General features: G+C 44.2%; 1 protein-coding gene across 2 annotated transcripts in view; it reads left to right on the top strand.

Moving 5' to 3' along the window:
* Positions 1–21,404, top strand: part of PXDC1 (PX domain containing 1) — a 47,280-nt gene that overhangs the window by 7,763 nt on the left and 18,113 nt on the right. For both annotated transcript variants that reach the window (XR_006414159.1, XM_044424563.1), the window contains exons 2-3: positions 18,340–18,431; positions 20,227–20,344. Coding sequence is in view for 1 of the 2 variants with exons in the window: in XM_044424563.1 (XP_044280498.1) it covers positions 18,340–18,431; positions 20,227–20,344 (210 nt within the window). In the remaining variant the exon portion in view is untranslated. The remainder of the gene's footprint in view (positions 1–18,339; positions 18,432–20,226; positions 20,345–21,404) is intronic.

Raw genomic sequence — 21,404 nt, 5'->3', positions numbered from 1 at the left:
TGTCAGATACTAGTAACTCAAAACACTGTATGTCTGGAGTGTTTCTCATTTTGTTTGTTTGAGTTTTCAGTTCACATAGCCATTGTTTACTTACAGGGGGTTTTATATTTGAGCAAAGGGCCCTTGAAAAAAAATTAAGCTGCAATCTTCCATTGTGAACTAGCAACATGCCTGTCATTAAGGTGGATATAGTGCATCTTTGAAGGCTGGTAGGACAGCGGGGTGATGCAGTACAATTTGAGGTCCTGTGCATGATGCTGAAGGGCAGTTTATGCCATAACACCTCACATTAAGCCCTCCTTACCCAGTGAGAGTAGTTTGTAACCACCCCAGCCATCCACCCATAGCAGGTTCAGACATCATGTGAACCCACAGCCAATGAGACTAATAATGGTCATTGGGTGTCTTGTGAATACCAGCACAGGGAGGGAATATTAGCCAGTATGTAGCTTATCTCTCTCCATGATTGAGTGAACCTGCCCACTGAACCAGAGTACACAAGGAAAGAAGAAAGATGAGCACGTGCCTGAACTATCTCTCTGAGTACTCTGCAGTGATTTACCTCCTGCAATTAACTATAAATAACGAGTTGTGTTTGCCAAGCATTCCTCTTAATGTGCCAGTGATAATCTTGATATACTCCAGGGCATCCTTGTCTTTAATCAGAAGTGTCCACACCTTAATTGCTGTGGCAAAAATGGCATCGTTCAAATTCCAATGAGAGTGTTTGTGCCTGTGGACATGGAGTACAGTAGTGCTTACGCTATGACATAAAGGATAACCCTGGTAGAGGAAACATGTTCTTTGGCATTCTGAAAGCCAATAAATGTCAGCATGAGCTTTCTCCTTCACACAGAAGAGACCTGTACATGTACACCGCTAAACAAGCGCAAGCAGCAAGTCTGCAAAGTACAGCCCTCAGCCCTTCATTTAATGCACAAAAATCGAGTCAAGCTCTCTGAGGGTTTTTCTACATAATTCATTATTGTGCACTCATGATCACGTTTCATGTCATACTCCAGATTCCCTTGCATGTTTTTCAGTCTTTTTCCTGCATTTTTAGAGCATGGAATTTAGCTAGTAAGATTCTAGTTGTGACAGTTGTGACTGGAGCAAAAGCCATGTGTGTTACATGAAGAATACATTTATTGCCTCCCACAACAAAAATGGAGGAAGAAGCCTCAGTGAAATGGAACTGTCTCTTCCCTCATGTAGGGAAGTGCTAAGTCATCACACCTTCAGTGGGCCCCTGTGTTCAGTTTGGTAGCTTATTAGCATGGTAGGCCACGGCAGGAATGCATTTCTACAGCTACAGTTCCAGAGAGCAGAGGCACAGAAACATAGAAACAGAGCGAGTCAGAAGGGGCCTCCAGGGGCCATCTAGTTTGACCCCCGGCTCCAGCCGGCTCTGCTCACGACATGCCCACCATGTGCATGTCCAGCCCATCTTTGAACACCCTCATCGATGGGGCCTCAACGAACTCTCGTGGAAGTCTATTCCACACCCTTGGGGTCCTAATGTCAGGAAGTGCTTCCTGGCATCTAAATGGAACCTTGGTTCCCTGAGCTTTGCTCCGTTGGAGCGTGTCCTGCCTTCCTCTGCAGGGGAGAACAGGTCTCTACCCATCTCCATGTGACATCCCCTCACACCTGTATGTCGCCAACAGATCAGCTCTGAATCTCCTCTTCTCCAGGCTGAAGAGAACCAGTTCCCTCAGTCTCGCCTCATACGGCATCCCCTGCAAACCGGCCACCAACCTTGTGGCCCTATGCTGCGCTGACTCTAACCTGGCTATATCCCTTCTGTAATGAGGGACCCAAAACTGAGCACAATACTGCAGTTGTGGGCGCACCAGAGTCATATAGAGAGGTAGTAATACCTCTCTCGATCTAGAAGCCACACTTCTGGCTATGCAACCAAGGGTGGTGTTCGCCTTCTTGACCACCGCATCACTCTGCTGACTCATGTTTAGCCTGCAGTCAACCAGCACGCCGAGGTCCCTTTCACAAGTGCTGCTCTCCAGCCACTTGTCTCCTAACCTGTACTTATGACACCGATTCCTATGGCCCAAGTACAAGACCTTGCACTTATCCACACTGAACACCATCCTGTTGTCTCCTGCCCACTTCCATAGTCTGTCCAGATCCTTTTGGATCTGGAGTACCTGCTCCTCAGTTGTGGTCACTGCTCCAGTTTTAGTGTCATCTGTGAATTTGATCAGCAGACTGTTCACCCCTTCTTCCATGTCATTAATGAAAAGATTAAACAGGATCGACCCCAGGACAGAGCCCTGGGGGACCCCACTTGTCACTGGCTGCCAGCCTCCCTTCCCTATCTAGCATCACTAGATCTTTCTCTATTATGAGCCTTTCCATTGTTTTTCCTACAATGGACATAAGGCTAACAGGTCTGTAATTCCCCATGTCCCTTCTACTACCCTTTTTGAAAATTGGGACCACTGATGCCACCCTCCAGTCCTCTGGTACTTCACCCATTCTCCACGAGGCCTCAAAAATGGAGACCAGCGGGTGTGAGAGAACCTCTGCCAACTCTCTAAGTACTCTCAAGTGTAACCCATCAGGGCCTGGCACCTTTGTAATGTCCAATGCCCTGAGGAGCCCCTCGACTTCTAGGGGGGTGACTCTAATCTGTGCCCCTAAGTCCCCAGCCTCATCTAATCTCCTATGCGAATCTCCCCTGTCCAGCTTTGGGGAGAACACAGAGGCAAAATAGTCATTTAGCATCTGTGCCTGTTCCCTCATATCAGTCACTGGATCCCCTTCCTCCTTATTTAGTGGTCCCACCACTTGTCTCCCCTTCCTCTTCCTATTTACATGCTGAAAGAAGCCCTTTTTGTTGCTCTTGATATTCTTGGCAAGTCTCAGCTCGTAATCAGCCTTAGCCTTGCGAAGACTCCTTCTGCAACTTCCCTCCTCCTCCCAGTGTACCCTTTTGTCTATTTGTCCCAGTACCCATTTCCTACAGAGGTTCCTCTTTCGTCTAATCCCTCTAACCACCTCCTTTCACATCCATGGCGGCTATATCCTCCACCTCCCTACCTTACTAACTAGAGATATCGTCACGGCTTGCGCCTCCAAAACCTCCCTTTTGAGTGCCATCCTTCCAATAGCCTATCCCAGGAGACTTTCCCCAGTCTGGCCTTCAGTTGGCCAAAGTTGGCCCTCTTGAAGTCTCACCTTTTAGTGCGCGACCTGCTTCACGTCCCCAGTCCCCTGATCTCAAAGCAAAGGATGGAGTGATCACTCGCATCCAGAGCTCCCCTAATCTGTACTTCATCTATCAGCTCTTCTCTATTGGTCAAGGCCAAGTTGAGGATGCTTCGCCCCTCCGTCGCCTCTCAGACCCTCTGTGTGAAAAACCCTCCCTCTATAGCTTCTAGGAAGTGACATGACCTAGCTGTCACTGCTGAGTGAGTCTCCCAACTAATATCCGGGAGACTGAAATCTCCCATGATTACTGTGTGTCTCCCCCAGGATATCCTTAGAATCTGGCCTGTCAGGCCATCATCCAGGGTCTCAAATTGACCTGGAGGGTGATAACATACCCCACTGTCAGGTCCTTTTCCCTGTCAAAACCCCTAAGTTTCACCCAGACTGCCTCTACCAAATCCACATCTGAGCTGCATTCTATCTCACTGCATCCTATCCCTTTCCTGACGTATAAAGCCACGCCCCCACCCCTCTTTCCCTTCCTGTTCTTTCTAAAAAGATGAAACCTGTCTATGTTCACATTCCAGTCTTGCCTTTCATCCCACCAAGTTTCTGTGATTCCCATCAGGTCATACCCTCCTATTCCCAGGAGAGCTTCAAGCTCCTAGCATTGGTGTACATGCACCTCAACTCCTTCCCACCGCTTCCTTTCCTTGGAGTTCCCAGCCTCCTCCTTCCTCCCATCCTCCCTAATACCTGGCCCCTCTCTGTAGGAGTCCTGTCAGTCCCTGCAGTACCTCTAAAACCCTGTTCCCAGAGCCCTGATCCTCTCCCCACACTTGTCCAGTGCAGACACGTTTCGGGGGGGGGGGGCTGAACATCCCCCCCCCGGCTCAGTTTAAAGTCTTCCAGACGAAGCTCACTAGAGCATCTCCAAAAGACCTTTTCCCCATCCTCGTGAGGTGCAACCCGTCCCTTGCCAGAAGTCCATTGGCAAGAAACTGGATGCCATGGTCGAGGAAGCGTTCCTTCTGGCACCACACCCTAAGCCAGTCGTTCACCTTGGAGACCCTCCTGTCCCTGCCTGGTCCAAATCTCCGGACTGGTAAGATCAATGAGAAGGCCTCTTGGGCCTTTAGCTCCCTGAGTTTCTTCCCCAAGGCCTGGAAGTCCCTGGTGATCCCGACCACACCCTGCCTGGCCACGTTGTTTGTGCCCACATGGATCACCAGGAGCAGCTGGTGACCCCCGGAGCGAACAAGACGCTCCACTCTGTCCTTCACTTGCCGGATGCGTGTGACCGGCAGGCAGCGAACCTCCCTTGTCTCCAGGTTGGGGCGGCACACCACTACCTCAGTGCCCCTCAGCAGGGAGTCCCCAACAACAATCACCCACCACCGTGTCTTCCCGGTGGTGGTGGGCGGCCGTGCCCTGGCCCTTGCCTCTCCTGTAGCGGCACCCTTGCCACTTGTGGTCCCAGGCTGGGGGTCCTGCTGGTCCCCTGAGGCTGCATCAGCCCCAGCCTCCCCAAGCGGAGAGAACCTGTTTCCCAGCTCCAGATTGGTGCCAGGAGAAGGAGAAGGCCGTGCTGGCCTCCTCCTGTGGGTGACATGCCTCCATGTCTCCCCAGCTGCTCCTCCTGTGGCCTCTCCCTCAACCTTCTGTCCAGAGGGGAGCTGCTCCCGGGGGGCCTGGAGAGCTCTCTTGGCCCTCAGGCACCTCAACTCCTCCTCTCTCAGGACCACCATCTTGCACCGAGGACAAGTGCATCCCTGCCTCTCCTGGGGGAGAAGGGCAAACCTGTCGCAGCTGTTGCATCGGACAGCAACACCCGTGACTCCTGCCAAGGCCATCTCCTGGTCTGCCATTGGGAACTCTTCCGAGACCCTACCTTGGTCCCTTGCCTTGTCTGTCCTGCAGTACCCCTCACTCACCCAGTTCTCCCAGACAAAAAACCGCCACACACACAAACAGGGAAGAAGTGATTTGTTAATATGAACACCTTCAAAATTCCTCTAGCTAAAATGTATTTCTCCCCCATCAAGCTATTCAGAGCTATCCTGGATAATGAGTTTGGAATATACCTTTAGAAGTAACTTCAAAAACTAAACTATCAGAAATCTATAATGCCTTCAGGAAATGTCATCCCATGGTCAGCAATAGCAAGGGACATAGGGGTTTCCATACCACCTACTTTTGGTTCCAGTGCAGAATTGAGAAAACAGAACTTGACAAAGAATAGTTCATTTCCTGCGCTTCCACTGTACAACCTCTAGGTGAGACTGTAGTAGAGGAGAATAATGCAAATATAGTAGTGAAAAAATATTTTCTTTCCCTTTTATAATTAAATCCCTCAGTTTTCCTACTCTAAAAAATGCAGAAAGTACTCTTTAAACACTGAAGCAAAAATAGGTGATGATACGTTCCCAAATAACCCATAAATGACTGTGTGTAGGGAATGTCAAGTGCAGGATAAATGCCTTGTGTAGAAAAGAAGTCAGTCATTTCTCTGGTAGACTGCTCTCTCTCTAAATGCCTTACCTGCATGGTTATTGCAAAGAAAAATGATGTAGCTTCTATGTTGGGGTTTGGCGAGTTGTGGCTTCCCATGTAAGGAGTGAGTGGCAGGTAACTAAGGTTGGAACACCTTGTGCAGGTGCAAGGTGGAGTCCTGTGGCAGGTTCAGAGGGCCAGAAGCAAGAGGCGCATTTGTTTACAGTCCAGGGTCAAAGCCAGGGAGAGGATAGATCCAAGCAAACACAGGCCAGGATGTCATAATCCACACAGTCCAAAAGATCAAGTTGTGGAAAGACAGTCACATTCATCTGACATCCCAGATGCTTTGGCCTACAACTTCTATCAGCCCTTCACCAGCATAGCCAATGTGAGGGGTTATGGGAATTGTAGGCTACAACATCTAGAAGATCACAAACTGCTTATACAGTTTCTTGGATAAAAGATAACAGTGATAGTTTGAAAAAGGGTGACTTCCAGGTTCTTATGATTTATTACAGCAAAGCAAAATAATGGTGAACCCATTAACCAAACATCAGTTTCCTTCATTTACTGATTATAGAATTAAACTTAACTCTGCATACTTAGAAATTGGCAATTTGGTGATGGTAGACCTTTCCAATAACTTCAGGAGAATGAACATAACCTATCACTTAGATCCACTGCCATACATCTGTTCATCGACCCTTTCAGCAAAAATGTGCCTTTTTTTTTTTTAAAGAATAGCAGTAACTAAATTATATTTTCTCTCTCTGCTGTCAGGAAGATAGCAGTATATTTGTGGGGCTGTAATCATCACAACACTCAAACCAGTGATTTATATAACATTTTGTTCATCATCTGGCTTTGGGAATGGCAAACTGAAAACTCGTGCACACCATTTCTAAAACTCTGTGGCATTAATAAGTCTGATGTGATACTTAAATTATCTTAAATATACATACTGTGCAGGCCAGCCTCAGTAGTCTGGCAAAAATGCCTTGTTGCTTCTCTTTTACTTGGGTTGGCAGTTCGAAAGCCAATGGAACCTCTGCCCCAGGGCTGAGTAGGCTGTGATCTTGGAAATATATGACCACTCCAAGCTATTTAGAAAAGCACATTTCTCTTCTGTGCCAACAATAATGCATATTCTTTTCCTTACTTCACCTACAGCTGCCCTCAAAGTCTCATTTTAAAACTGAATGAGGCATCACAGATTTTAGAAAAAAATTATTACTTCATTACTAGACACAATTGATGGGGAATTTCTCTTGTACAAGCCCCACTGAATGAGAGTGAGAACTGCACAGGAGCACTACCGACTTGCAAGCTGTGGAGCCTAAGAAGAACCCTGCTGAATCAGACCAGAGGTCCACCTAGTCTGGCCTTCTAGTTCCAGTGATGGCTACCCTGATTCATTTCATTTCATTTCTGTACTGCCCACAAGCTGAAGCTCTCTGGGCAGTTCACAACCATTAATCAGATGCAGAAAATACAATGAAATACAAATGCAATAAAACACAATATAAAATTCCAGTGTGCAAATTTAAAGTAGTCAAACATTCTAATATACAAAAATATAAAACAACTGAACATTTGAACAGTTGAACAGTTGAATATAAAACAAAAACATTTCCATTAAAAATCAGACCTAATTAAAACAAGCAGACATAAGCCATCATGTGCTATTAAATGCCTGGGAATAGAGGGCAGTTTTAACCTGATGCCAAAAAAATGGCAAAGTTGGTACCTGGTGGGCCTCAGTGGGGTGACCATTCCACAATTGTGGGGCCAACCACTAAAAAGGTCCTTCTCGTTGCCTCTTCTGGGCCTCCCTTGGAAGACCATAAATAGGGCAATAGTTAACATCTCTCCCCTATTATTTGGTGGTATTTATCCAAACTTGTGCAACTCCATTATACAAGCACTAGCCATGCCAAAATAGACATTATGTCTCCTTCCTCTTTCTTCAGTAATGCGTTGGAGTCAGTCTTTGGGAGGATGTATACTACAGTTTCTTTCATGTATGAGGCACCACCAGACTGGTATTTTTTTAAAGCACTGCTGTTTTTCCAGGGGCACCTACTAATAAATACAGCATGGTGTCCACCACATTTTGAGTGCCACACACAAATGAGATTGTGGAAGAAGTTGGAAGAATTCTAAAGTGTGTGTGTCATTTCTGTGTGCACCAGGACTGCTGGACACGAGTCTCAGAATATTGCTACAATTGCAGGGGAAATGGCGATGGCTGTCTTGCTTCCCTTTTTGTGTGTGACCCCACCGATTGCATGTGCAGCTTTGGTTGCATGCTGCAGTGGAGGTTTAAAGATGCATTTTGGGGTCATTCACAGCTTTGCTGTTCCGAGGCACAATCAAAAGTAGTTTCAAAGCAATAATCATGGAGAAAGAGTGAGAGGAAGCTCCTGGCCCCACAGCCACTGCAGTGCTGGTCTTCTCCCGGCCTGGGCAGATGCTGGTGGAGTGAATGTCCCTCACTATCCCCCTTCTCCTCCTTGGACTGTCTTCAAACTAGGGCAGCCTTCCCTCCTCTTGCCTTTGGCAGGCCATCTGGCAAAAGACTCTCTACCCACCTGGAATGCCTTCTTCCTTTCTCACCCAGGGCTTTTGTATGTGAAGCATAGATTGTGCTCACAGTTCTTTAGGGGCTCTTTAGACAAGGTCACAATCTTCCAGTTTTGCTTTTCTTTTTTTCAGAGCACTTTTCTGTTTGTTTGTTTGCTTCTTTTAGAACGGGGTAAATAGGCTATTAAATTACAATAGAGAATGTGGCATTCTGTCTCCTTGTGTAATTCTGCAATTCGGCTGTAGCACAGCGCCACCCAGAGGCTGTGTGGCAGAAAAGCAGGAAAGGAAGAGCTTCTTTTGGAAAGTACCAATCTTAACCCTTTAGTTAAAATGAAAGGAGATACAATTAACAGCATAAGAAATGTCTTGCTCTCTCATGGTACTGCCCAATGAAATGGCCCTTTTCCCAGGGCTTGCCATGCTCTGCTATTGTTTCTGTTCACTTTCAGTGATTATTTGTGCATATGTGTTTTCCTGCCTTAAAATCCCATGCAACGAAAAAGCAAGCACTGAAAAGAGGAAGAGGAGAAATAATAAGGCAAGGGGAGCAAGTGGGGGGAAGCTTTTAAGCCGCTCCCACCAGTCAGAGTGATAACATTGATAGTGATTGTGGAGCACATGGACACCATCATAAGAGTAGTTTGTGAAATAGCAGAATCTTAACAGAGAAGCAGAAATAGTAAGCTTCATTGAATTTTGCACTGTGTCTGGCAGGTAAGCCAGATACAGTGCTGGGAAAAAATTAATGGAAGTTAACCGTTTGTCATACTTGGAGTAGACCTATTACCACTAATAGAATTTAAGTTAGTCCATCGCTCTGCTTTAAGTATGGCCAAGTCTGGTTCTAGCCCATTATCTGTGTACCTAGCAGGACTTCTGTAGGTGGAAAAAAGTGTCCTGCCCTGTTTTCTGGCTATCTGCAGTGTTGCAGAAACACACCAGCCATTTCCAAAGACAGCAGCTGCAGTTGCTATGCTGCAACAGTATAGATAGCTTTACAATGGACACAGAGCATCCGTTGTGGCACATTTTATTGTTAGCAGTGTAAACAGTTCATTAATAAAGGTTGCTCAAAATCCAACTCTTTAATTAACTAACTGCAAACACATTTTTGGCTGCCTTGATCTTTAGTAGCGGTGCATGTTTTTCTTTAGATATGCCATGGACTGTCCATGGTGGCAGCCCAGATTACAAAATAAGGGCCCTGCTTTTGTTGTTTGCCGTGGCTTGCTTTTATGTGCTCTGAGGAAGGAACTTGCTGATATGCTGCAAATCATTTCATGTCTTCTGGGAATAAGACCCTAGACTTCACTGATTTATGTTATTACAAGATCACTTGAACACATGGATTGGCTTATTTGCAAGGCAACTAAGACAGCATTGCAGATAAACAGTTTCACAGCTAGGCCTGGACTTGGGATCGTAGTCCAGGGCCTCACAGCTGCAAATAATCACCAAGGGGGTGGGTGATTGGACCCTTGGAAAAGCGAAGCTCATTTTTTCCCTGCCACCATGCAAGTACTATTGTTAAGCAAGTTAAATTACAACACTGCACAGGTTCAGGGTTTGTTTGTTTTTTAAGTCAGGCCAACACTTTTAACCTATAAGAAATGTAGAAATAGTTGTAAAGTACAAGGGAGTGGGGGGAAAAAAGTACTAGATAGAGGTGACTACAGGGCTCCCCATTAAGACTGTTAATTCCAGGTTCTAAATTATTTAGCTACACTACTTCACCCAGATGGTATTCGTTGACATTTTCTTTTCTTTTTAACTAGCCATGTAATCCGGGGCTTCCCAGTATTCCACCCACAGGGACCTCCAGTAGCACCCATGTGGCTCTTCATTTCTTGTCCCTTCCAAAAATGTATTCTTAATGAAAACAAAGGAAAACTTCAGAGTCCCAGGTTCTCCTCCTTGTTCCTGTTGCAGATCAGCTGTTGGCGATCAGGCGGAGAAGGAAATAATTGCTTTACAGACTTCCCTACGCAGACCTTTCTCCTGTACTCCTTCTTTAGCTTCATTATTGCTCTCCCCTTAGCAGGTTTTCTTACCTTTTCTCGCTGTTCTCCATCCCTAGCCTTGTCCCCCACTCCCAACCTCTAGCCCTGATCCTTATTTATTTTATTTATTTATTAAAACATTTTTATGCCGCCCCATTCGCCGAAGCCTCTGGGCGGCTTACAACAATACAATCCTTGTCTCCTGCTACCCTGTTGCTCTGACATTTCCCTCTCCTTCCCAGTCTTTGTCCTCACTATTGCTCTCCCTGCACCTTTAGCAAACGTTTGACTTACCAGGCCTACCTGCAACTAGCCACATCCACCACAGGAGCTATTTTGTGGTGGTGCCCACAGTAGTTTCTCTAATTTCCAAGGAACTGCAAAAAGGTAGTAGACCTTTGATGTACTCTATCAGTCCTGTACTAGGCATGAGTAGAACAGATGTTTGGAAAGCTTTGCTGCCTGGTTGCTGGAGGCAATCACGGTGCCAGGCTATTTTTCAAGCCCAAACAAAGCCACCCAAATCTACTTTGCTGAGATTTGCAAGTTTTTGAGATCTGCCCTAGGCAAGGGTGGCTCTTACATGCTTTTTCAATCAACTTCATCCCCACACTTGGCAAATGCCATGTTTGAGAGCATGATTCCTTATTCCCTGGATATGTGAGGCAGTCACTTAAGCTTGCCTGATTTTTAACAAAGACTTCCCTTCTCTCTGTTGGTCAGTTTTGTGGTTAAGCTTGAAGTCCTATGTACATTGTCTTGGGAACTTCTCTAGTACGCGGTGCATGTGCTGAGGCAAGGATAGGATTGGCTTTCCTGATTCAGATGAGAAATGAAATGCAACTCTTCAAAGGGTTCCCCAGGTGTGCCCTTTCCCAGTTACATCCTTACAGTGATGGCAGGAGTGGCTGCATGGTTAAATGCTTTCTTCCGTGCAACTCCCAAATATCCAGGAGCCATCGCAAGGATTTGGACATCTTAGGTGGGGCTAGGCTGTAACTTTGGTGGCCATCTTCAACCAGATGTCCTCTAGATATGTTGGGCTAGACTACAACTCCTAGCATCCCACAGTCCGTCATATGCTCTTTGTTTTCAGCTCTGCTGACTCAATGCAGAACCCCTCATACTCTTAAGCCCTGAAAGGTCAGTTCGTTCCTCTTTGGGCAAAGGCCATGTTTGGTTACATAAAGCCCTTCCTTGGATATTCATTGACTTGCTCTCTTGTTTGTTTGACTGTTTGCAGTGTTATTAACAAAGTTGTCCCTGGTTCTCTTTAAAAGTTGAGTTTGTGGCTTAGGTTGTAATTCTGGGACTCTTCATGTGGGAATAAGACCCACTTAGCATACCGGGGTTTACTTCCCAGTAATCATGCATAGTCATCCCTTCTCTTTACCCTGTTTTTTGGGATGTTTTCCCTATTGTATTCAGTTACCACTTGCTTTTTGCCACCTGAATTTGTGTGTGCATGTGAGTGTGTGTGTGCTTTTTGTTTGGACTGTGATGGAAGTGAAAAGTTTCCCTCTTCTCTCTTGCCTTGGTTCCCCTCTTGATCCTGCATCTACTGCTTTTGGTTTAAAACAAACATACTCATCATGTTTAATGCAGTTAAATGGAAATGTAACATAGCAGGAAGTTTGTTCCTTATGCACCATCCTAAGAAAGAAGCCCTGTTTGGGTTATACCATGAGACCGATTACTTAGTACATCTGAACTCCAACTCCTCTTGTCTCTGCTGATTGGCTATGTGGTCTGGAGTTGACAGGATAGATGGCTTTGTCCCAGCATAGAGTAAGATGTTATAAGGAGATAGAATGACTATAGCTGTCCAGGGATGTGTTCACACTGAGGCTCTCAGTGTGCTAACTTGGTGGGAAGTAAACTGAATTAGAATGTGGACATTACAGAACTGCAGTATTTCTATACTAATGTTACAACATCTTCTGTGCTGATGCACCCATAAATTATTTTGGAGTGAGGAACTCCAAGAGGCGTGATATTCATTCTTTGTCAAATGATGATTGTTTGCTGATGGATCAAAATTAGAAATTAAATAGTCAATGCCATTCAGATATTGAACAAAGAATGCAAAATTGTGCTTGGCTTTCAAGTCATGTGGCCGGAATGTTTTGTTTTATTCTGGATTCATTTGTTGAATATGCCATATTAATTCAGGAAGTTGACACTGTGTCAACGTGTTTAGATCCCTTTGTGGAAGTGAGTGTTCTAGATAGATTCCCAAATGTGAGGAAGTTTTGATTCTGACCGAGATGGAAGAGAATAAAGTGAAATCCTGAAATGAAATAAGCTGAATTATGTCCATTAAAACACCCTTACATCAGGACCAATGCTTCTTTCATCACAGTACCCTGTCTTTGGCAGGGCCAAGAACTGGTTGCTTTATATGCAAAAGCTGAGTGGTTTGGTTGAAAGATAGGCACACAGAAAAGCATGCTTCAGTCAACTAATACCACGTATAGTCCTTTGCCAAAAAAAGAGGCCATGGATTGCTAGAAAGGAGGGCAAAAGATGAAACCAATTTGCATAACATAGGAACATGCTAACATATATGTATATAGTATAAACAGAGAACCTGCAGGCTAAGGGGTGGTATATAAATGTAATAAAAAATACAGGGAAACTCAGGTGCAATTATTTAAATATTTAAATAGGAATACAGTGCTTCTCATCATGGTATGGAAGACTTTGTCCAGGTGGCCTGTGTGTCTTGCTCCATCAGCTGTCCAGGTGTTGCCAGTGGGCAGTTTCAAGGCCCAGCTGTGCCTTCTGAGGGTTCTTTCACTTTCAGCCAGACTTGGCCTGGAGAGTCCTTTAAATAAAAGATGCCTTCTATGGGAGACAGTTGTCTGGCAGCCCTTCAGGTAAAAAACCACCCACTGTTTAAAAAGAAAGGGGGGGGGGGAATGCAGCTACACTATTTCTGCAAGAGTCACTAGTGGGGCACTTTCCCAATTTTCTTTTGGTCTCATGAATACTGGTTTGCAATTCAGAAATTCCATCATTGGTTTGATTTCCCTGTGTATATTATTATGCAAGGAAGGTTCCCTGAACTTTAGAAGTATGTGTGCACAGGTGCACACATGTGTGCACCCATGTGTAAGCAGTATAAATGATCACATCAAAAGTTATATATGAACACTGTCCTGTATTATACTCAGGGCAGCTTGTATAATAGAATTTGCTCTCAAGGATTGGATTTTACAGCCAGAGATTCTCAAAGAGAAAACATAATTATGGTTTCAGCCCTTATGGCTATGAAGATTAGCATGGAAGCATGCAAGCAGTGGCTTGTGAAATTTCTGCACCTGGAAGAGAGAAGTGGAACTGATGTCATGTTTCTCGTGACTGAGGATGATGTGGAGTTACACTAAGCTTGAATAAGCCTGCTGACATTAAGCATTTTCCTTCACATTTCTGAAACAATGTATAATAGGAGTGTCCATGGTGTAGAAGTATCCCATTTCAAAGATGGTAGTTAGCTGCCCTTTCAAAGAACAACCATACATTTTAGGCACAGTTCCCACAGAAAACAGACCCATTTTTATTTTATGTTTGGCTTTGCCTGCCTTTTCTGCCATATAGTGAAGTTATAAGAAAAGTTATACAAGATTTCCCCAGGATCATCAGTGTTTGGATATGGATAGCCATGTAAGTCAGAACAGTATTATTCCTTCCAAGCTATTTAACCATTTATGATTATCAATTTTAGGGACTTAACACAGGAAGAGCACCAACCATTCATTAGCAATCTCTTTTCAAGCCTGGGAATTATAGTCTTGGAGTAGTGGAGTAGGGTCAGGAGGAACTCTGCTAGTTAATGCTCAACTTCTCACCAAAATATGCTTCCCAAGATTCTTTGGGGGAAGTTGAAATGCTAATAAAAATAAGTGATGTATTTGTAGTATAGCTCTGTCCTGATTAAGATCGACTGATAGGATTCACTGATGGCAGAATTCCATGGGCTCTCTAGTGAAATATTTTAAAGTGTTATTCCACATACACAAAATTCTCACTACATTTTTTCACATACTGTCATTTTGGGAGCTTATACACTCTGGGCAGAATTATTCCAGTAAAAGAATAGGCAAAACACAAGTAGATGATCAAAGAAGATCATGTTAATGGGCCATGGGTGCAGTAACTCTGATGCATTAAGGCAGTGGTTTTCAACCACCAGTCTGTGGACCGGCCCCGGTCCATCAGAGATTTCCTGTCTGTCCATGGGGTGGCTGCATCCCGCTTGCCGCAGACCGCCATGGGGGCTGCTGTGCTCTAACACCCCTTCCTCGGTTGGTATCATGTTGCTGGGGGGAGGGGGCGGGGAAGGGAGAGACAGCTCAGTGGGAGCTGGCTGAGAGCCGCACCATGCCGATTTTGGTATTTTGTTCATTTGTTGCCATTTTTTATTGCTCGGTTTCTGATTGTCTTGGAGATCTTTCTTTCTTTCTTTCTTTCTTTCTTTCTTTCTTTCTTTCTTTCTTTCTGGTATTGTGTTAGGAAACAAATACACAGAATGCTGTATTATGTACATGATGCTTTTTGTTTCTGCCTCAGCGATCCCTACGGTGGTTTTTGCTGGTCCCCCAGCTGTGGAAAGGTTGAAAACCATTGCCTTAAGGAATCCAAACTAAAAACTGAGTATCCTCCAAGCCAACAACCTTAACAAGTCGGAGGTTCTAGCAAACTAGAAGTGGATAGCAGGAGTAAGAAAGATAAACTACAACAGTGCATCCAGCACAAGTTATAATGGGACTGTGTAGAAATGGCCACACCTAGATATGCAAGCAAGCAAATATGCCACAGGCCCAGACAAATGCATCTATTACCAAAAAGACCGCCAATCTCACCTGGAGGAAAATTTCCTCTTGGAACCAAATGTATTGCTATGTTTTGTTTGGACATGTCTATGTTTCTTTGGAACTAGTTAAATTAGGATGGTTTCCTTTCAAAGCAGTCCGGGAGTTTGAAGATGAAAACGGTGCTAAGGAATCTTTATTTAAGATCTCTAGGCCCTTTAGGCCTAAAGGTAAAGGTTTCCCCTTGACATTATGTCCAGTCATGCCTGACTCTAGGGGGTGGTGCTCATCTCCGTTTCCTAGCCGAGGGAGCCAGTGTTTGTCCGCAGACAGTCTCCGTGGTCATGTGGCCAGTATGACTAAACACTGAAGTGTACGGAACGCTGTTACCTGCCCACCGAAGTGGTACCTTTTTATCTGCTTGCATTTGCATGCTTTTGAACTGCAAGGTTGGCAGGAGCTGGGATGGAGCAACGGGAACTCATCCCGTTGTGCAGATTTGAACCAGCGACCTTTCAGTCAACCAGCACAGCAGCACAGCAGTTTAAACCACTGCACCACCTGCAGTCCCTTTAGGCCTAATTCTTCTCAAAACTGACGGATGGGGTGTCAAACCCATCTCTCAATTGAACCATGAGGCAGTCATTGAATGCTTATGATTCCCCCTCACAGTATTTTGTGGGTGTTCTACTTGATGTTGTCAATTTCCAGTGCCTTTCTTAGTCTTTGCAACCATTTGTTTTGTTTTGCTTTGCTTTGTTTCGTTTTGTTTGGACTAAGGAAAAACAGGTATTATCTATGAATGGTGGCATGGAACCCTTGTCTGTTTGCTCAGTTTTGCTATACCACAGCACCAACTAGTGCTTGTGTAATGGAATAATTAAAAAGGCAGATCACCCCATCCCCCCAAAAAAACCAGAATAAAAGAATGTGGAAAAGGAACCAAATTTAATTCCACAGAGAATCTGGAAGCAAAAGCCTTGATAAAGTGGTGGCATTTATTCACCATCTGCTATGGAGAAGCACAGACTGTTAAAAAGTGCCTGTACAAAAAGGCATTCATAGATAGCTGGCAAGTGAGATAGAAAGTTTGGCTAGAACTCTTTCCTTGAACTCTGAGCAGGTCTGTTTCGCTAAGCAAATGTTCCTAGAAGCAGGTTTCAGGAATGTTTAAGCTATTCTCACACTGAGAGAACCCTGCTCTGCATCCCAAGTGAAACCAGATGTTAACAGCATTTACATGTATTTATTTGTAATCACATATTTGCATACCCCCTTCCTTCGATTATTTTTACCTTTCCTCTTGTCTCTCACCCACTGTTGACTTGATTCATCTGATGTCTAATTTTAAGTAGAAATCTCCTAAAGGTAAAGAACTGCACTTTTTCTTTTCTGGCATGTTTCTTTCAGGTAAAGTTCTCAAAGTGGTTTAAATTAAAATACCAAGAACAATAGTACTGTTCTTTCCAGCAGATTGTGCATCATGTGGACTACATATGTGATCATCAAGTGCAAATACCCCACAGTTTCCTTCTGAATTTCAGTGTCCACAAAATGTAGGCTATACTAAATTTGTTTCTCTGAAGGTGCCAAAAGACCCTCTTGCTTGCTTTTGCTGCAACAGACTCACACAACCAGCCTTCTAGAAATTTCAATAAAATACATTTCGCCAGATAATTTTTACAAGCAGACTTCTTGCATGTTGTACAGATACTTTTCAATGTAAAAGAGGCACCTGGGCACAATCCAGTGCAGATTTACCTTGGAATAAGCCTAACAGAACATTGTGCATTGAGCAGAATGAATGGGATCTTGGTATGAGCTAAAATCTTAAGCATGCTTGATCTGAGAGCTCAAAAAAACTTACTTCCAAAGAGATGTGGGAGGGATTGCACCGTTGGAGCACAATCTAGAGAAAGCAGCGTGCAAGCTGTATGCTAAAATCCTGGGCAGTGTGTGTATTTATGGCACTCTCTACTGGATGTTACAGAACTGACATCTCTTTCTCCCTCTCTCTCGCATATGTGAATGAGCAGGCTCTGTTTCATATGCTTTTCCAAAAACAATACAAAATTGTTTATTGTATTTTCTTTACTGAATATCTGCTCCAACTTGCTTTGAAAATAAAATCAGGCCAAAATCACAAATAATGCATCTAAATCAAATAATAACAGAACATACATAATTAGGTAATACACACAAAGCGAAACCCAAACATTCTGTCATACGTGACAGCAGCTTTCCAGCACATTGCATCCGCTAGATGAGTTGGACTGCAACTCCCATCACTCCCAGTCGGCATGGTCAATGGGGATGATTGGGGTTGTAATCTAATATGAAAGAGCTTTTCAGAGACACAGGATAAGTTGCTCCAAAAAATCAGGTTTGATGTTCAAGAAGTTGGTTTTCAGTGGCTGGGATAATGAGGGACAGATAGGATATTATCTAAGATAAAATCTCATCTCAATGGTTCATCCATTTTAATTGTTTTCTTCATTCCTGGGGGTGGAGGGGGGTAAAGTAAAGCACAGCACTTCAAGATTCTGTTGCAGGGAGCATTACTTTTGGAGCGAAATCAACAGAACATTAAGGACAAACAGCAAACAGCAAGGTATATCCTTGTAACTTGTGTTCCATGAAATATTTTAAACTAAACATGCTTAAAGAGTGATTGACATTGACAGTCAATGAGAGAGGGCTGCCCACGAGACCAGAGTTATGACTGAGGTGGCTCCAGATGGAAACCTGAGAATGGGTACTTTTAGTCAGTCAAGGGCACTCGCTTAATGCCTGTGTGTGCTGCACAAGGGGGTACAAAAACTTTCTCAGTTGCCGTATGTTTCTGCAATTGCACAGACATGCTGCAAAGCTAAAACCTGGGTGTATTTTACAAATCCTTTTAAAGGCATGCTGACACATGAGGTATTAAGGCCTATTCTTTAAGTCTCCTTTTGATAAAGCAAAGACTCATTCTGGCAAATGATTTTGCATCCATATCACAAATCAGCTTGAGGCAGAAAAAACTTGAAGACCTACTTAATTTCTTCATCTATTCGAGCTGTCATTTGGAGAATTATATAGTTAAGCAAAGTACTGGAGTCAGGTCTTTTAATACAAGTGAAAGAGATTTTCTTTATTTTTTTAGCAATCTGTTCAATCCATTCTTAGCCACTTGGAAGTCCTCAGAATAGGATCAGCATTGCATGTATAGCAGTGAAGAAAATAAACTGTGGATGTCAAAATATGATGTTAACATTCTTCATTGTTTCCAGGGCTGATCACAATCAAAGAGTCTCATGACATAGAAGCCAGGCTCAACGAAGTTGAGAAGCTTCTCAAGAACATTATCAATATGCCCTGGAAAGTAAGTAGATCTGGTTCTTAAGTGGCAGGAGTGAGACTTGGCTGTAGAAGTCTCCAGGCTTTCCCTCAAATAGTCTTACAAATGATACTTTGAGAAGTGCATTGAAATATGTAGCACATTATTGATGCATCAGGTACTTAACTGTATTCATTCCTAAGATTTATATATTACTCCACAGTGAAACAAATTGTGGAGTAGTGCTTTATAAAAAGATGAAGCATAAAGAAAGAATAAAACTGTGTGTTACAAACAGGATAGCAATAAAATTGTGGCTGATATCCAAGGAGGGCTTCCTAGAAACATAGAAGCAGATCAAGGCAGAAGAGGCCTCCCGGGCCATCCAGTCTGACAGCCAGCTCTACTCATGACATGCCTTTATTCATGAGATAAAGGTGTTTTTAGGGAGCTCCAGCCTGACCTCCAAGAGGCAGGGAAGAAATGGAGCCATCAGAAGGGATGCTGATCCAACCATGTGGAACCACCGAGAGCATGCCTTCCGGTGGCTTCTGTGAGTGGGCAGGTTGATTAGGAAGGAGGCTGTCTCTCATGTGACCTAGTCCCAGCTGATGAGGGCTTTATATGCAGTAGTACCAGAACCCGGCCTGCTAGTGAATAGGCATCCAGTGCCATGGCCTCAGCAGAGGAGTTGGACTGAAAAGACGCCTTGGGTTCCTTGCACGGAAAAAAGCAAAGTGGGGTATAATTGTAATAATGATGTTCTACTCTTCTCAAAAAATTTGATTCAATAAAAGATGGGAGAATAGCAGCATGTATTCAGCATCACTTACGTGCAGGAAATGTCCTAAGTCATAAATGTTACTATACTATCTGCTGAAAGCAGCAAAATACTGTATGTGCAATGATGTGCTTTGGGATTATGTAACTTTCAATATGCTTCATCCTAAGCATTTATTTATTAGACAGACAAGCAAGTTTTCCAAACTGATCCTGTTTGAATCCAGCCAGACACAATGGCAACGTTTACATGTGTTTAAGCGTGAAATACAGATGATTTTGGGCCAGTCACAGACTCTTAGTCTAATCTACCTTACAGGGTTGTGAAAATAAAATAAGGAAGAGAATCATGTAAGCTGAAGGCAGGATATAAATGTTATGAATAAATAAACACATGTTGCTAATCCCATAGAAACAGAAAGCTGCCTTTTAGTGTCTCAAACCATTGGTCCAACTAGTCCAGTATTGTTGACAGTGACTCACAGTGACTCTCTGGAGTTTTTCATGGAGGAGTTTCTCCAACTGTACCTGGAGATGCTGTGGATCGAACCTACGACCTTGTGCATGGAAGCATTGTTCCGTCACTGAACTGTGACCCTGCTTGCTCCAGAAAGACTGGGGTGGGGTGACTTACCAGCCAAAGGAATGCAGAACTGCAAGCACCCACAGGTGACTTCCCTGAGGTTTTTTTCCCAGCATCCTTCTCTCCACAGCTGAAGTTCAACACCAGTGAACCAATGTGCTGAGCTGGCTAAAAAGCTTTCTGGCAGAGGTAAAGCAGAGGGTTCAGGCCAGATCCAGTGCCCTGCTCCCGTGAGCTGCTTGTGCTGATAAAACCAGACCCATGGCTCCCTCTTTTTATGTGACTGGAACAATTCTGTAAACACCCCGAATGGTTATCCTTGTGAGGCTTCCAGGCCCAGCCTTAGGACTTGCTGCTTCAGTAATTAAATGCTTAGAACAAGGTACATTGAGTTTGGCCCTGAAAATTAAGTCTTACCTGCTCTTTTTTTGCTGATCCCCCATAATTATACTTTCCCCTTTCACCCTTTTCCCCCAGTACTCTAGATCTGAAGTTGTCCTTACCTTCTTTGAAAGATCTCCTCTAGATCAGGTGTTAAAAAATGACAACGTCCATAAAATTCAACCAAGCTTTCAAAGTCCCGTCAAAATATCAGGTAAGACGTATAAACTTGTTTCAGTACAACCCACAGCAGTTGGTATTCTTCTCCTCTCACCACACTCCTCACCTGTACAGTTCAAAAGAGGCTTTCTCCACTGTGCCTCTTCTTTTTCCAAGGTTTATTCAAGGATTTCATTTTCAAAAATGAGGCTCCACCACATTGTTTCCCATTCTTCTTTAATTTGCTTTGAAAGTGGATACTATCAGAGAAATGCATTTGGCTAGCTGGACCTCAGTGGCAATTAGCTCAGATGGTTAGGGAGTGCCATCAATTGTTCTGCACTGGAGTTAGGGCAAATAACAACAGTCACATAAAGAGCTTAAGATACCGTGGGGTGGTGAGGCAGCCATTCCTTCCACCATTATCCAATGCTTGTGAATTTAGTTAGGCTTGCCAAGCATCTAGAGGGGAAGCTTTTTCCCCACCACTGACCACATTTACTTGGGGGGTCAAAGGCTGCATGTCTGCAGGGGGTAGAGTTGGAGCCGCACAGACATGTTCAAATGCACAACCCTCATCCATCCATTCTCACACCACTGCAGATTTCAGGCACTCAGGCTCTTATCCAGTGAAGGATGCTGATATGAGGAATAGGGGAGTTGAATGCATTGCCCTTATCTAGAGTGGGTGCTCTGAAGCTGCAGTTTGCATTGCTAAAAAGGATCCCACTGGGATCCTTATTCTGCAGGTTTCTTGTCCCCTAATCTGGATTAGGACCCTAGTGGCGAGGATGGGAAACGGTTCAAGCTTCTTTCCTTACTTGTCACAATCGCAAAAAGGATCTGGCTCTCAGTGCCTGCAGTTTGCTGCTTTCTCCTGCCAGCTCTGGGGGAAAAGATGCTTCTGCCTCTGTAGAGAGCCTGGAAGCCAAATCACAGCAGGTGTGAGTAGAGCACAGGGGCTGAGTGGAAATCCTCAAGAGGGCTCCATTTGGCCTGTGGGCTAGAGGTTCCCCATCCCTGCTCCACAGAATGCGAAGATATTCCATAGTGAATGTGAGGGGAATCGCTCTCTTTCCTGCCACTCCTGGCCCAAAGTGAGAGCAGGTAAGAAT

The sequence above is a fragment of the Varanus komodoensis genome, unplaced genomic scaffold (genome assembly GCF_004798865.1).
Source record: "Varanus komodoensis strain SLA01 unplaced genomic scaffold, ASM479886v1 scaffold14_3, whole genome shotgun sequence".
Lineage (NCBI taxonomy): Eukaryota > Metazoa > Chordata > Lepidosauria > Squamata > Varanidae > Varanus > Varanus komodoensis.
The sequence above is the reverse complement of the archived record's forward strand: the minus strand, read 5'-3'. Positions and strand labels throughout refer to the sequence as shown.